The 16,487-nt window shown below is 41.8% G+C and overlaps 1 protein-coding gene across 2 annotated transcripts; it reads left to right on the forward strand.

Moving 5' to 3' along the window:
* Nucleotides 1–60: 60 nt before the first annotated feature.
* LOC139612099 (protein NLRC3-like) lies at nt 61–16,324 on the forward strand. 2 transcript variants are annotated; one of them, XM_071467304.1, is made up of 14 exons: nt 61–4,325; nt 5,932–5,978; nt 6,223–6,322; nt 6,435–6,575; nt 6,871–6,975; nt 8,010–8,156; nt 9,055–9,171; nt 10,700–10,778; nt 10,969–11,197; nt 11,367–13,146; nt 13,250–13,423; nt 13,568–13,741; nt 14,433–14,479; nt 14,724–16,324. In XM_071467304.1, exons 3-14 carry the CDS (start codon nt 6,240–6,242, stop codon nt 15,275–15,277), a joined length of 3,630 nt encoding a protein of 1,209 aa, XP_071323405.1. In that variant the 5' UTR covers nt 61–4,325; nt 5,932–5,978; nt 6,223–6,239; the 3' UTR covers nt 15,278–16,324. The 2 variants fall into 2 exon arrangements, with proteins under 2 accessions (XP_071323405.1, XP_071323406.1); XM_071467305.1 differs by having other exon boundaries at nt 9,061–9,171.
* Nucleotides 16,325–16,487: the final 163 nt, after the last annotated feature.

Genomic DNA, 16,487 nt, shown 5'->3' on the forward strand with positions numbered 1-16,487 from the left:
ATGCTTTACCAGAAAATAAAAGCTTTGTGTTTTTATCAGTATCGAGTTTACTCTCACTGATCAGCTGCTCCATCACGGTCTCTATGGTAACAGTCGACTCATCACCACATCTTTGTACTTCAGTTTCATTTCTTTTAGCTCTTAGACACAAATAAACAGGAACATTTACTCAAATACTTTTTTATTATTATAATGAGGATATGATCTTATTTACCTGTTTCTTCAGTCACAAAGCTGTTGATGCTGAACGTGTCAGGAACATGTTCACAGACAATGTGTTTGTCTTCTGCCATAATCTTTCTGAGCAGAATCCACCTGCAGTGACTCCAGCTGTGTCAAAGTGTGTTACTGTTGGCATATATGAAGACACTCGCTGCACTTGGTTAAGGTTGTGGAAAGATCCCGGTCTGCTCTGCACACAAGCCATCCACCACAACCACCTCCAGCCTGCTGGTCATAACTGCAAAACTTTATTTATTCCCTCAAAAAAAACAAACAACTTGAATCTGAGCATAATCATTTCCTACAAACATGTTTGCTGTTGCAGTTTAGTTGTATAGAAACTTAATTTCTTCCTGGCAGCTGTTACAGTTACTTCAGACCTTTCATGCAAAACACATCATCCTCTAAAGTGCAACACACTGTAAAGTAGGTAATGTGAGCTCCAACTAAACCTAATGTTAAACTTGATTTTGAACATTCATCTAGATCTGCATTCATATTTCGGTCACTTGGGAACACAACACTGACATATCATCACTTTTGAAGCTGTTTAAAAGCTGCAACTCTGCACAGTTATCTTTATCAATTAATCAACCTGCTGCTTATTTTCTAAAAGAAAAGAAATTTACAATTGCCTAGACTGGATTATTTTGCTTGAAAAATAACTGAAATGATTAATCAGTTATCAAAATAACTACCAATTAATCTTCTGTTGCTTAATTAATCTTTCTGGTATTTACACATCAGGTGCAGGGCAACATCAGCTGTCTTATGAAACTCTGGCTTTGGTCTCCTCCAGCTGTTGAATGCTCCACTATGTTCCCCAGCTGCTCTCTGACTGTGTCTCTGAAGGACAGAGGCTTCTTCCAGAGACTGAACCAAACCTGCACAGAGACAACGAGTTAAAAGAAGCCAAAGTGTTACACAGAGCTGAGGAGGGAGATGCACACAACAAACTGCTTCTTTGCTGATGAATGCAGGACTTTAACTTGTGTATTTTTGTTTACATATTAGTTCTTTCACTGTACAACACATGACATTTACTGTAGTTCCAACATTTATTTGGTATAATTTTGTCCTGCTAACTAACTAACTAACTAACTGCTAACTCATGTTTGGTCAAGAGCTCCAACTCTCCACAGTTACTCTGGTCATATTATCACAACACTGTGTGTGAATGCCTGTTGCTTCCACAGGAAAACTGCTGGACACCCAGCTGTTCATTCAACCTCAACATCAGGGCAAAAGTTCCAGCTCCACACAAGAGAAAAAGAAATCAACATCTGATGCTGCTTATCATAGCGTTTGTGTTCAGGTTGCACACTTTTTACTCCACAAAGGTTAGACCTCTGAGTCTAATCCTCTCTACATGTTTGTCATTGCAGATGCTTTTATTTTGGAAATGTCATTAATCCTAAATCCTAGCAATGTTGGCTCCTCTGCATTCATCAGTGTCACCGTCAGTTCTGTTTGTTTCCTCGTGTGGTTGTTAGGTTACGCGGCTCTTCACAGGGAATGTTAAGTGATGCTCTGCAGCTCCTGAGTGTATTGCTCTGTATATTCTTGGCACCGTGACACTAAAGAGCTGACATGAAGTGTGTAATTAAGAATAGAAATAGATTCTAATTTAAATGTAGCTTGTTTTATATTTTATTTTTGAGGCCAAACAGTATCTTCATATTTTCCTCTTCTAAAATTGGACAGAAGTTGAACTGATTTACCCACCTGAAGGCCTTGGGCAACCCTCAGTGAAATATCCCATATGATATACAACATAGACAGAAATAATAAAAGGAAAACTTTGACGTTTTGGGAAATACCAGTCGCTCAAGTCCAGGAAGTTAGTGGTTCTGACAAAGAAGCTGTCTGGCACGTAAGCCTGTGTAAAAATAGCAATATGTCATTTGTCCACTGTATCGACCTTTAACTGTGCTCATGTGCAGGTTTCCCACTGTGTCCAGTCTTTATCCTGAGCTGAGCTTTATATTTACCCCAGAGACCTGAGAGTGATGGAAACCAATAACCTCATTTATGTCTTGGCAAGAAAATAAAGAAGCATATTTATCAAAGTTTAGAACATTTCCAGTACATCAGATAACAATCCAGGACTCCAACATTTCACTTTCTAATGTACTTTAGTGATGTATTTAGTATTCATTGAAAGCTGCTTTTACATGCAGATATCTAAAGGTGTTTGTGTTTTAGACAAGGTGCTTACTGGATCTTCAGAGCACTGAGGAAACAAAAAGAAACACATGTACACTTTGTCTTCATTCATTTGAGGCTCTCTACTGACAATCAGGGGGCGACTCCACTGGTTGTAAACAGAGTCTGATTGTATTGAAGTCTATGTGAAAATGTCTCTACTTCTCTCTGATTTATTACCTCAGTAAACATTTTCCTGATGAGTTTATGTCTCAGTCTCTAGTTTCAAGTCTTCAACACAACATGATGTTCATTTTTAAATTATGATCCATTTAAAGGAAAATAGACCATAAAGCAGGGGATGCATTAGGGCGGGGCTACTGTGTGATTGACAGACTGTCCCTGACAATCAGGATGGAGTACAGAGCAGGTCAGCTCCACCCCTAACTCCTCCTCAGCTCCACCTTCTCCTCCAAATATGGTTTGTTCTGGTTTCAAAAAACCAACATGGCGACAGAAAAACTACAAACTGAGGCTTCTGATCAGCAGCTCACAAACCAGTGGGTGACGTCACAGTGGGTTGACCCTCTTCCTCTGCACTGATTTATGGCCTCTGACAATTAGCAGTATCAACTTTTATCTTAATGCAGCTGATTTCTAAAATCACATTACAGTAACAGTTGGAAACATCCAATGATTAGCATTTCCTGAAAATTCTGTTAAATTTAGAAGTTTTCACTTTCTGGTCTTTGTGTTTGCAAACTGGCGCCATATTCATCACGGTTTCTGTTGATGAAGAAGACACTATCTGGAATATCTGGAATATGCAAGAAGAAATTAGTGTTAGTGGGACTTTCCTTTCCTTTACCCTGACAAGTCTCTCTGTGTTTTCAATGAGGTAAACACACATAAACAGGTTCAGGAAAGATGGAAACAGTGGCAATTTGTTCCAGTTAGTGCACTTTGTCTTCGTCTAGTTTTGGCACAGACATCAACAATGACTGGATGTCTGGGGTGTGTGGGTGTGTGGGTACGTGTGTGTGTGTGGGGGGGGGGGCTTCTGTGTCATATCTGCTTAAAAGCTTTTCTTGCCTTTCACATTTGTCTATCTGACCATTCTGTTTATACGTCACGGCCTCAGTAACTGTGACCAGGGACATCATGTATTAGGACTTCAACCTTTCATACTTTAAACTATACTTTGATGCAAGTCATTTTGTTTGTCTTACAGGTGAATTTTTACGAGTTGTTGCTGTTTTAACTTCTCTGTATTAAATTCTTCCAAGACTGTAACAAGAATGTGTCAAAACAGGACTAGAAGCTGTTGGTGGCAGGATCTGTATATTTCCTGTTCCTGTTTTATATTTCTTCTGTGGGGTTGTTTTAGATGAAAAGAGAATGCAATCCTAACGCACTGTCCTCATATACACGAGCAAAACCCATGGTCCTCATATATACTGTAGATAACACACTGTCCTCATATATACTGTAGATAAGCAAAGTGTCCTAATATCCACAATAATCAAACACACTGTCCTCATGTATACTACAGAAAAACTCACTGTACCCAGACACACTATAGACAAACACTGTCCTCATATATACTATAGCTAAACACAAGGCCACGTTCACAGTTTTTATTTCCTCATTGGAAATAAAATTCACTTCTTCATCAGAGCTTTATGATCCATCTGATATGGATTCTTGCTGTTTGTTAATTATTGACTTCAGTCGTTGATTCCAAAGGTCAGAGCTGTTCTGTGATCAGATTTCCCTGAAGAAATCTTCAGTTGAAGGTGAACACAGAGAGCTGAGACTGTGTGTGGACCTACAGACCTGAAAACCTCCTGCTGTCAGTCACATGTTTGTTCTGTCTCTGGTTGGGTTCCTGGTTGAAGCTGCAGTTTAATTTCACCTTCTCTTTTCAGCTTCATGCTGATTATTTCCTCCATCAGAAGGTAATGTAACCAGCAGCTTCCATCATGTTGGTGTGTAGCTGATAAACTGATCTGAGAACAGTACAGATGTGTTGTTTTGTTGATTGTATTGGTGAAAATGACTGAAACAGAAGAAGAAGTAAGAAACTTCAGCCTGTTGGTAAATCACACTGAGTGACCAGAAAATTAGAAACACCTGTGTGATGTGATGCAACACAACAGAGCTGCAATAAATGTTGTTGTGTTGACCTGACTTCAAATGTTTGAATCTGTGGTTCATATGAAGTCACTGCTCTGTGCTGCTGCTGGAAGTTTCTAATATTTAGTCTCCCTCATCTTCATGTATATGAGGAGAGAAATGAATAGAAACAGCTGCACATTGAAATGTGATCAAGTTCATCAGCATCGTGAAAATGACAAAGATTAGATTTATTACTCTGCTGTATTTTCAGTCATAGTCGCTTGTACATTGACTTCCTCTGACTGCTGTTAAAATAAGTCACATCAATATGAACCTGTGGTGTTTGAACCAATATATTAGACTTTCTGTATTTTTATCATTGTGGTCATTTTCAAAATAGTAAATATGTGACTGAAATATATGTCAGATAATGTCACTGAGACTGGGTGATAAAGGGTTATGGTACAATGACAGAAGATTTAACAAACAAAATAATCACAGTAGGATTGTTAGTTCTCTTTAGTGTCGACCAGTAACAGTGAACTCTGTTGTTGGAACAGATGTTTTACAGTCAGTGACTTTGTTGATCATGAAACTTCAGTAGAACTATAGATAGATGAGGTTATAACAGCAAACTGATCAATAAAACTGTGTGGGCCAAAATTTTATTTTTGAAGTTTAGTGGCAGTGTCAAAGGTCACCACCTTCAGTCACTGTGAAACTGACGCACATTAACAACCAGTGTGATTCAGTGAGTGAGAGATGTTCACCGTCCACAGTCCAGGAAAAAGAGTCTGAAGTTGTTCACAGGTTAACAGGAAATAAAGAGTCATCTAATGTTCACAGGAACAGAAACACTGTTGAAATCATGAAATAAATTCAGTAATTTAACCTGGCTGAGAACTGCAGCAACACAATCAGTATCTCCACACTACAACACTGTAAAATGTGAGATATATAAGATACAGAATCACTGTCATCACAGTAAATCCTGTTTCTGGAAAAATGGAAAATCTTTTTCTGTTTATCTGTAGATTGTGTTTGACAGATTTTACTCTCTCACTGTCTGAATTCTTCGTTGTTCCTGGAGATGATATTGTTAACGTGAACCATGAAGGTTTATGGCTCTTTTAATGCAGCCATAAAGTCACTGAAACTTCAGTACGAACATCCTCGTCCTCCAACACTGGTCAAAGTGCAGAAGTCAAAGATAAGACATAAACTTTCTGAGTGGAGTCCAGCAGCAATAGAAGAAGAAGATCAGGTCCATGTGACACGTCCTGACAGTCTGACTGCAGCTGAACTCTAGACTGTGACTGTGGAGTGATGAGAGTGTGACAGTATCCTCAGGTTGATGATGATGATGATGATGATGATGATGATGATGATGATGTGAAGGGCTGATGAAGGAGGATCAGCTGCAGCTTCTCTGTGTCTCCTCTACAGGTGAAGGTAAACGACTCTGTGACTGGATGTGGATCTGAATTCACCTGGTGAGTGTTTCTTTGTTCTACCACACAGCTGATTCATGTTTTCAGTCAACAGGTGAACTCTCATTGGTTCCATGTTTGTTCTCTAGTGGATAAAAATACTGTTGGAACATGGTTCATGTAGTTTCTGAAACATTTATCCTCAGTTTAATTTGCTTCCTTCAGCACCACCTGGTGGTTGACTTCAGAATGACTGTGGTAGACAGGTGTATAAACCTTGTTGTACTGACTGAGAGCATCTCTCCAGCAGGTGGATCCTCTGCTATGGATCAGGACAGAGAGGAGGGAGCCCCTCCCTCTAAAACCACTCTGTGTGGGGGCCATGAGAGCCAGACCAGAGCTCAGAGGTGAGATGAGGATCTCTAACTGTCCATGACTCTTCTCCATGTCAGAGCACAGCACTCACATCACTGCTCCATCATTATTCACACTCACAGCTCTGTGTGTGTTGTGTTGAAGCCCAGAGCAGCAGCTCAGACCAGACTCTTCTGGACCTGGACCTGGACCTGGACCTGGACCGAGCTCAATGTCTGTTAAAAAGATAGAGGCGATTTTCGAAAAAAAAGATTTAAAATATGGACAGCAGTCTGTTGATCAAAGGTAAGATTGTTTGTATGCACTTAAGTCCTTACTCTTTGCTTTGTATTCTTACAAAACTACAATACCATCTAAATATGTTTTTCAAAATGACAGTGAAGGGCAATTATTTTATATTTTATCACAACCTGGTTCTTTGTTTAGTAGTTTTGTCCATCATTTCTAACATCATGTTCACCAAGTTAATAGATCTGTGGAGTGAGATCACACAGTGAAATCATAGGGACATCACTAAAAAGAACAAACAAAGCACCAATAACAACCCTTTTATATTTGAATCAATATTGTGTCCTATTAGGGTCCCTCAGCAGAGACCAGACTCTCCTGAACCCAGCTGTGTGTCCATGAACAGTGACCGGTCTATATATCAAACTCCTGTCTTCAAAGGTGGACGTCAGGAAATGTAAGAATGCAAAACTGATTTTTTTTTTTTATATTACAAGTCTCCTGGTCCAAAGAGCAGAGGACCACACATGACTTTTCAAGCTAAATATTTATTTAACAAAATATGAGAGCTAATGTTTGGCTTGTAAATCAGTGACATCCAGCTCAAACTAAATCTGTCTAATCCAATAGTTCTGTAATAAATCCTCTGGCATGAAGGTTATAATATTGACTTTGTGTTGAAACTGTTCAGAGATGTATTGAATCAAGTGGATGGTCATGGATGAACACAGAGGGGCTAGAAAATATATTGAGAATGGCTCAATGTTTGCTTCAATGCAGCGCACCATCACTTAGCAAAGCGGTGTGTTGGCCAATCACATACATGCAAGCAGATATTCCTGTTGGATTCATTTGTGATGTGAAGAGTGTATTTCGACTGTTTACCCTGAGTCTGTAATGACAAAAAAATGAAATAGTAACTGCTGTGATCATCAAGAGATAGAAAACTGTCTCCAAATATTATTTCATTGTCTCACTGGTACCATGAGCAACAAACCCCTCCCACTGAAGCCACTTGTTTTAATACAGGGCTGTTCTTGTTCTGCATGTCTGATCATTTCTAATTACCATGAAAGTCAAATTGAAGGAGCAGAAACTTTAGCTGTGCTATTTATTATTTTCATTATCTTTTAAACAACTGGCCCCAATTTCAATGTAAAAATGTTCAGTTTTCCACAACTATTCTTTAATGCAGAACAAGCTGAACAGGGAGCCTGAATGAAAGAATCTATTGAAATCATGATCACACCTTATCAAACTTAAAGTGCTGTTACCAGAAAATAAACCTGACCACAGATCACTAAAAACACATCGGAGTCACTCCACCCTAAGAGCACCAACCTAACTGACTAAGCACACTTCGCCCTCGTCTTGGTTAAAGACAATATAGGATGGAAATATAGTGATATCAGAATATATGGTAAATGATCCACAAGGAATTTTACTGAGGCTGTTAAATTTAATCATGTCATCATTTTTTGTCTCTATCAGGATCCATCAGCAGGAACCAGAATATCAGAACATCAGAATTTATCAGCAGAGACCAGACTCTCCTGAACCCAGCTGTGTGTCCATGAAGAGTGACGGGTCTATAGGTCGTCTTATTGACTTTAAAGATGGACGACCTGCTGATGGAAGGTAAGAATTTAAAACTAAACTTTGTTATTATCTGACTCTGCTGAGAAGAGGAATCAGGTCTTGGTCCAGATCTTCACAGTCTGTTGTAGGACTGAACTATAAACAGTTTCATCATCATCATCATCATCATCATCATCATCATCATCATCACAGTGTCCACCTGCACAACAGTCACAGTCAAATCATAGCAGAACACAGGAAACAAAGTGAGAAGATTTTGTCTCGTGTTGTTTCTGCAGCACAATCCATCTCATTAAAACTGCAACAGTCACAAATGTCACCAAACACACAGTCAGTAGTACTGTACCTCGGACACAGGAAAGGGTTTTATTGTGAAAGGCTGTCTGTCATGGCTGCCTTCAGATTGGCTGCGGTTGAAAAGTCAAAAATGTTCTTTCCTAACCTCTTCTCCTTGAGCTCAGTGTTAAACGTCCAGGCTGTGATTGGACAGTTGGTTTTATTTGTTTTGACACTGACATGTTGATGTGAGGAAGAAGCAGCTCCTCTCGCCTGCAGAGCTTTTTATTCAGTGTTTCAGGTCGATGCTGCCCTCTGCTGGAGAACACTGAGATGTAACACACCTCCTCTCTTTGTCTTCTGAGCTCTGATTGACTCTAATGCTGCAGGGAAAACAAGACATTCAGTTGTTCAGTTAGAAGACAAATAGTATTTATTTATTTCAACTGTTTAACATTTAACTATGAAACACAAGATAAACAGTTTAAAGCAAATACATGTATCAGTGTGTGTTGTAGGTTTTTAGTTTGATTTGTTTGTAATGAGACATTTTCCATCTCACAAACTTGTCCTCTGTCTTCTCACTGATTTCATATCAGATTGTAATATTTTTAGCTGACAATGGGATCAAACTTTATTTAACTGGTCACTTGTTTGTTAGTATCAGGAAGCAGCAGCAGAGACCAGACTCTCCTGAACCCAGCTGTGTGTCCATGAAGAGTGATGGGTCTATAGGTCGTCTTATTGACTTTAAAGATGGACGACCAGCTGATGGAAGGTAAGAATTTAAAACTGACATTTGTGTTTATTTATATAAGTTACCTTAAGATGTGTTAATTCTTCTTTCTGTTTTGCTGGTGCTCGGGGTTTCCTTACCTCTACTGCCTGGCTCATCTGGCTGGGGTTGTGCAAAGGATGCTCTTAATGAAGCTGTAGATTTTTATAGGGGATGTGCTAATTAGGACTGAACAAAGTATCTGTCATTATGGAGGGGGATTGGAGTTGTTATGTTTGATTATTTACTTATTTAGACCTTAGTTTGATAGCAGGGTATTTCTTTTTTGTTGTGCAGGGTTATTGGATATTGTTAAACTCAAGCCCAACTGTCCTGTTTGTTTATTTATTAGTTAAATTGTTAGTTTTTTGTTAGTTATCCCCCTGTGTGTCTTAGCTGGTCTGATCAGCCAGTATATATGTTCCCCTGTGTTATTTGCAGGTAGGTCAGTTGAGTTAGGTTGAGCTTGGCTAGGTTATTTTGCCTCAGTTAGTTTTGTAATTTGAGGTAAATAAAATAAAAATAAATAGTAAAATAAAAATATTTTTGAAAAGATACCTGTGACTCCTCATTGCCTCCCAACTCGGTGCATCACAGGAGGCATCCAGAGAGAAATTGACTTTAACCACACCTCTGTCCCCAATCAGTACCAAGGACCTGGATTTAACCAGCTTGAAGCTTGATCCTTGTCAAAGTAATGAGGTTTTCCAAACCCTGGTCGGTTGCTCTGCTGCCCAGGACTGATGGTGTGGTAGTTGTGAGGTGGTCCATCAAAGTCCTGGTTGGGGGCTGTTGCACAGTGGATTTGGTGATAGTGCCTCTGCTCTCTCTCTCTCAGCTTTTGCACCTGATTTTGTGCAACCATTACTCCCCCCTTCTCCATGTCATGCTAAAGACATTGTACAAGAAGTGACCGAGTCTGTCATATCTGTAGTAGTTCAGATGAAGGTCTTGGATCTTTCAGGAGGTCCAGTGCAGTCTCCATTAGCTTGTGTGCTGTGGACCCATATGTATTTGTGAGGTCTCACCACAACACCAGGTTTCCCTTGTTCTCACATTTCTCCCTGATGCAGCTCTTATGTCACCTGTGTGATCCAGGTACTCTGTTGTTCTGGGAGTCCTTTCTGGACTGACCACATGGACAAATGTGGTTGTTGTTGAGGAGGAACTCTGTGATCCTGTTGATGAGAGCAAAGAATATCTTCCCCCCTGCACTGAGCAGGGAGATGAATCTGAACTGATCCACGGTCTTAGAATTCTGCTCCTCATGACTGATGTGACCTGGGGTCATATGGTTTTTATGGTCTTTTAGCATCAGACACCTTCAACAAGGTGACCCAGCTAAGACTGATGAAACCCTGACTTGTGTCCCAGCATCACCATCCCACAGATCACTCCTTCTTATCCATCAACATCAGGAGGATTTTTCAGCAGGTCTGGTCCTGATGGCCCCTCTTTGCTTCTGATCTGGTCCTGATGTTTCTAATCCTTATTTGATTCATTTTCCTTAAAGTTGATGTTTTCTCCACAGAGTTCAGCAGCAGAGCTCAGAGGTCCACAGTGATCAGTCTGCCCAGCAGCATCAACCAGACCTGGACTCCATATTTATGGTGTGTACATGTACAGTCACACTGTTACTGTTTGACTCCATCAACCACAGATTCAATGCTGAACTTCCCTTCAGGTCCTAACAGTCTCCATGCTGCTCTGTTTAGACCAGCAGGCCTTCACACTGACACATGAATCACATGTTGTGTTCTACCAGTTTAAATCAAATGTTCAGTTCATCATCTGTTCCAGCTGCTGGAGGAGAACATTGTCACTTTTGTGAAGAAGGAGCTGAAGAGAGTCCAGAGGGTCCTGAGACCAGATTACCCAGAATGCTCAGAGAGTCAGACGGAGGATGAGGAGGTGTTGGACAGTGAGGATGAAGAGCAGAGGAGGAGCAGCAGAGAGGCATTTGTGAAGATCACAGTGAACTTCCTGAGGAGGATGAAGCAGGAGGAGCTGGCTGACTGTCTGCTGAGCAGTAAGAGGATTTCTCTAAAGATTCAACATGATGGAGAAATGAGACATTTACTAACGTCTCAAGAGACGGAGGGAAATACGTCCATATACTCATTCTTTAGAGGGATGAAGTGTTGACATATTGACATTATCATTTATTCATTCATCTTATTTCTTGTTTCTTCATTCAGAAAGTCCTGCTGCAGTTTGTCAACGACTCAAGTCTAACCTGAAGAAGAAGTTCCAGTGTGTGTTTGAGGGGATCTCTAAAGCAGGAAACCCAACCCTTCTGAATCACATCTACACAGAGTTCTTCATCACAGAGGGAGGGGCTGGAGAGGTCAATGATGAACATGAGGTCAGACAGATTGAAACAGCTTCCTGGAAACCAGACAGACCAGAAACAACCATCAGACAAGAAGACATCTTTAAAGCCTCACCTGAAAGAAATGGACCAATCAGAACAGTGATGACAAAGGGAGTGGCTGGCATTGGGAAAACAGTCTTAACACAGAAGTTCACTCTGGACTGGGCTGAAGACAAAGCCAACCAGGACATACAGTTCACATTTCCCTTCACTTTCAGAGAGCTGAATGTGCTGAAAGAGAAAAAGTTCAGCTTGGTGGAACTTGTTCATCACTTCTTCACTGAAACCAAAGAAGCAGGAATCTGCAGGTTTGATCAGTTCCAGGTTGTGTTCATCTTTGACGGTCTGGATGAGTGTCGACTTCCTCTGGACTTCCACAACACTGAGATCCTGACTGATGTGACAGAGTCCACCTCAGTGCACGTGCTGCTGACAAACCTCATCAGGGGGAACCTGCTTCCCTCTGCTCGCCTCTGGATAACCACACGACCTGCAGCAGCCAATCAGATCCCTCCTGAGTGTGTTGACTTGGTAACAGAGGTCAGAGGGTTCACTGACCCACAGAAGGAGGAGTACTTCAGGAAGAGGTTCAGAGATGAGAAGCAGGCCAGAAAGATCATCTCCCACATCAAGACGTCACGAAGCCTCCACATCATGTGCCACATCCCAGTCTTCTGCTGGATCACTGCTACAGTTCTGGAGGATGTGTTGAAGACCAGAGAGGGAGGAGAGCTGCCCAAGACCCTGACTGAGATGTACATCCACTTCCTGGTGGTTCAGTCCAAACTGAAGAACGTCAAGTATGATGGAAGAGCTGAGACAGATCCACACTGGAGTCCAGAGAGCAGGAAGATGATTGAGTCTCTGGGAAAACTGGCTTTTGAGCAGCTGCAGAAAGGAAACCTGATCTTCTCTGAATCAGACCTGACAGAGTGTGGCATCGATATCAGAGCAGCCTCAGTGTACTCAGGAGTGTTCACACAGGTCTTTAAAGAGGAGAGAGGCCTGTACCAGGACAAGGTGTTCTGCTTCGTCCATCTGAGTGTTCAGGAGTTTCTGGCTGCTCTTCACGTCCATCTGACCTTCATCAACTCTGGAGTCAATCTGATGAAAGAGGAACAAACAACATCGTTGTTTGTTCCACCAGCACTTTTCTACCAGAGAGCTGTGGACAAGGCCTTACAGAGTCCAAATGGACACCTGGACTTGTTCCTCCGCTTCCTCCTGGGTCTTTCACTGCAGACCAATCAGACTCTCCTACAAGGCCTGATGACACAGACAGGAAGTAGCTCAGAGACCAATCAGGAAACAGTCCAGTACATCAAGAAGAAGATCAGTGAGAATCTGTCTGCAGAGAAAAGCATCAACCTGTTCCACTGTCTGAATGAACTGAATGATCGTTCTCTGGTGGAGCAGATCCAACAGTCCCTGAGATCAGGACGTCTCTCCACAGATAAATTGTCTCCTGCTCAATGGTCAGCTCTGGTCTTCATCTTACTGTCATCAGAAGAAGATCTGGACGTGTTTGACCTGAAGAAATACTCTGCTTCAGAGGAGGCTCTTCTGAGGCTGCTACCAGTGGTCAAAGCTTCAAATAAAGCTCTGTAGGTGGATGAACAAGACGATTTAACAACAATGTGAAACTTTGATATTTTACTGACTTACTTACAACTAAAACATGTTCTTCATCACTAATTCTTCTTTCAGACTGAGTGGCTGTAACCTCTCAGAGAGAAGCTGTGAAGCTCTGTCCTCAGTCCTCAGCTCCCAGTCCTCTAGTCTGAGAGACCTGGACCTGAGTAACAACAACCTGCAGGATTCAGGAGTGAAGCTTCTGTCTGCTGGACTGGAGAGTCCACACTGTAAACTGGAAGCTCTCAGGTCAGGATACAGCTGTTTGTTAGAGAACTGATCTTTTAAATCCTGCTTTTCCCTCTTTAGGTTCTTGTTAGTGAAGATGTTCAACATTTTCCTGTTGACATGGTTTTTCTAAGATACTGAGTTGATCATATTTTCTAACTCCAGTCTGTCAGGCTGTCTGATCACAGAGGAGGGTTGTGCTTCTTTGGCCTCAGCTCTGAGCTCCAACCCCTCCCATCTGAGAGAGCTGGACCTGAGCTACAATCATCCAGGAGACTCAGGAGTGAAGCTGCTGTCTGCTGGACTGGAGGATCCACACTGGAGACTGGACTCTCTCAGGTATGGACAGACAACAAGACCTCAGTCTCTGAGCTCAGTCTCCTGTGAGTCGGCCTGAATCAGCAAACACATGGATTCTCACAAGTCTTTGATCAAATGGAGACATCCCTTCATCAGAGAACCTCATCCTCACTTTGAGCCATGATAGCAGTTTGGTCAAGTCAAGTCAGTTGACTTTCATTCATCAGCCTAAAATCCTCAACTTTCCTCAGAGGGCTTTACAATCTGTGCAGCAAACGGCCTCTCTATCATTAGAGCCTCTGTTTCAAACACAGAAATGACACTAAACACATTGAATCTGGTGTGAAACTGATCTGTGAACAGTCTGTAAACACTTTAGTTGTTCATGTGTAAATTCTGCTCAAACTTCATTTGAAGGGAAAACTTGCAGAGACCAATATTTCCCATTCTGTTGACTCATGTAGGAGGACATCAATAAAAACACAGAGCAGATCAGTGGAGACTCTGATTGTTTCTACGTCACATGATCCTCTTCTTCTTCTTCTTCTTCTTCTTCTTCACATCTTTTCCTCACAGACTCCAGTGAAAGAAACAAGGAACCAGTTCAGACAGATGAGTTTCAGCCTGTTTCTGTGTCACACTGACAAACTGAGGAACACTGCTTCATGTTGAACAGCAGTTAGGACTCATGTTGGATAGAAAATCATTCTGACTGTGTTTCTTCCTCCAGGGTGGACCATGGTGGAGAGCACAGGCTGAAACCTGGTCTCAGGAAGTGTAAGTGTGGATTTAATGTGACTGATGATGAGCAAACAGCTGACTGTCAGTTTGTCTTTAAACACAATGTTGATAGTTGTGGTTTTTATTCATTCAAACATTTCTGATGACAGACGTCTGACAACATGTGTCACTGATAAACTTGACAGGAAATAACAACATATCAGTCAACAATCAATCAATGAACCATCAGATGAGTCAGATGATAAACTGCAGCTGTGTTGTGTCTTGTTCTCTCCATCAGATGCCTGTGAACTGGAACTGGACACAAACACAATGAACACAAACCTGAAACTGTCTGACAACAACAGGAAGGTGACACTGGTGAGAGAGAATCAGTCGTATCCTGATCATCCAAACAGATTTGACTTCTGTTCTCAGCTGCTGTGTAGAACTGGTCTGACTGGTCGCTGTTACTGGGAGGTCGAGTGGAGAGGAAGGGTTTCTATATCAGTCAGTTACAGAGGAATCAGAAGGAAAGGAAACAGTATCGAGTGTTGGTTTGGAAGAAATGATCAGTCCTGGGGTCTGATCTGCTCTGATGAAGATGGTGGTTACTCTGTCAGGCACAATGGCAGAGAAACAACCATCTCCTCCTTCTCCTCCTCCTCAGCCTCTCACAGAGTAGCAGTGTATGTGGACTGTCCTGCTGGCTCTCTGTCCTTCTACAGCGTCTCCTCTGACTCGCTGATCCACCTCCACACCTTCAACACCACATTCACTCAACCTCTGTATCCTGGGTTTGGGTTTGGGTTTGTGTCCTGTTCTGGTTCCTCAGTGTCTCTGTGTCCAGTGTAGGAGGGAGAGTCTCTGGAAGTGACGGCAGCTTCAGTCCTGTGGTTTAAATGTTGGTGGTGGACGAGGTTTCTCTTTGGTTTCCATGTGAATCACTGATTGTGTCTTTAATGAACTGTTTGTGTTCACACTGTGTTGACTCTGATTCTTCCTTGTGTAACATTTCTGGAGCAGTGTCTCGTAGCTTCTCATGTTTATCATTGTTGTTTAGTTCAGTCAAAGCTTTAGGAGTCAATGTGAACATGACTTCACCAAACGTCTTTATTTCATCTCTGTACAAGTTAAAGATGCTTCATGCTTCTGCTCCACCTCCTTCCTTCCTCTGAGCAGACTGTTGTTGTATTAACCAGCAGCTGTTCTGGAGTAACGAGTGATTTTCTTTTGAGCAGCTTCTTCTGTCATCGGTTCAAACTCCTGTTTATAGGATGTTCGTGACTTTTCTTCAGACTCCTGTGGCTCTGTCTTACACCCTGCTCAGAGCACAACACAACTGTCTTTGTCAGACTCACACATTTGTCATTTCCTGTGCAGCGTCCATGTTGTTTACAGAACAAACACACTTGCACCCATGGGTGTGTAGGTGTTAAAATGAGGTGAGGTCAGGAACACTGTGGCTGCACTGTTATCTTCAGACAGTGGAAAGTGATGGAGCAACAGAAACCTGGTCTGGAGTCAGTGGATCAGTGTGTCACTGTTACCTCAGAAGGTTGGAGCCTTCTTGTGATCGTGAATCGTGATCTGATTGGACGAGAAGCATCAGTGAGAGCTGAGATAGAGGACAACAGCACTGGGAGCTGTACCTGCATGTGTCTCTGCTTCACAGGTGTTCTGTTACCTGTTAATCAGCGTTACAGTAACGGTTGTTCTCTGTCTTACACTGTGACAAACTCTGCACCACAAAGGTCACGTGTAGACAAAGTGAGCTAGTGTGCAGGAGAGGAACATGTTCATGTGTTGCTTAGCAACAGTGCAGCATCAGTCCAGTTGTGGAACTATTTGTGTTGGTGAAGCCAAATAAATGATGAAATCAATAAACAAATGATAATCTGCTGTTTGTCCCTGTTCATTCATATTAAAGCAGTGTAAAGGTGGAGCAGCTCCCACTGAGTCACAGCCGTCACCACGTTCACTACATCACCACCTGGAGTGGGGCGCTGCTCAGTTGTGTGTCGCACAATGTGGAGGCTCTGCAGAGAAGCTTCTTTCTTACTAC

This window comes from Trachinotus anak, unplaced genomic scaffold (assembly GCF_046630095.1).
Source record: "Trachinotus anak isolate AG129_WGS33_773 ecotype Australia unplaced genomic scaffold, CSIRO_AGI_Tana_v1 ptg000031l, whole genome shotgun sequence".
Lineage (NCBI taxonomy): Eukaryota > Metazoa > Chordata > Actinopteri > Carangiformes > Carangidae > Trachinotus > Trachinotus anak.

Bases quoted from the DNA above. Each gene is read 5' to 3' on its own strand.
- LOC139612099 (XM_071467304.1), top strand. From the start codon at position 6,240: ATGGATCAGGACAGAGAGGAGGGAGCCCCTCCCTCTAAAACCACTCTG. The intron at 6,976-8,009 runs GTAAGAATGCAA...TGTCTCTATCAG, and splicing joins AAAGGTGGACGTCAGGAAAT to GATCCATCAGCAGGAACCAG. The intron at 13,147-13,249 runs GTAGGTGGATGA...TTCTTCTTTCAG, and splicing joins AAAGCTTCAAATAAAGCTCT to ACTGAGTGGCTGTAACCTCT.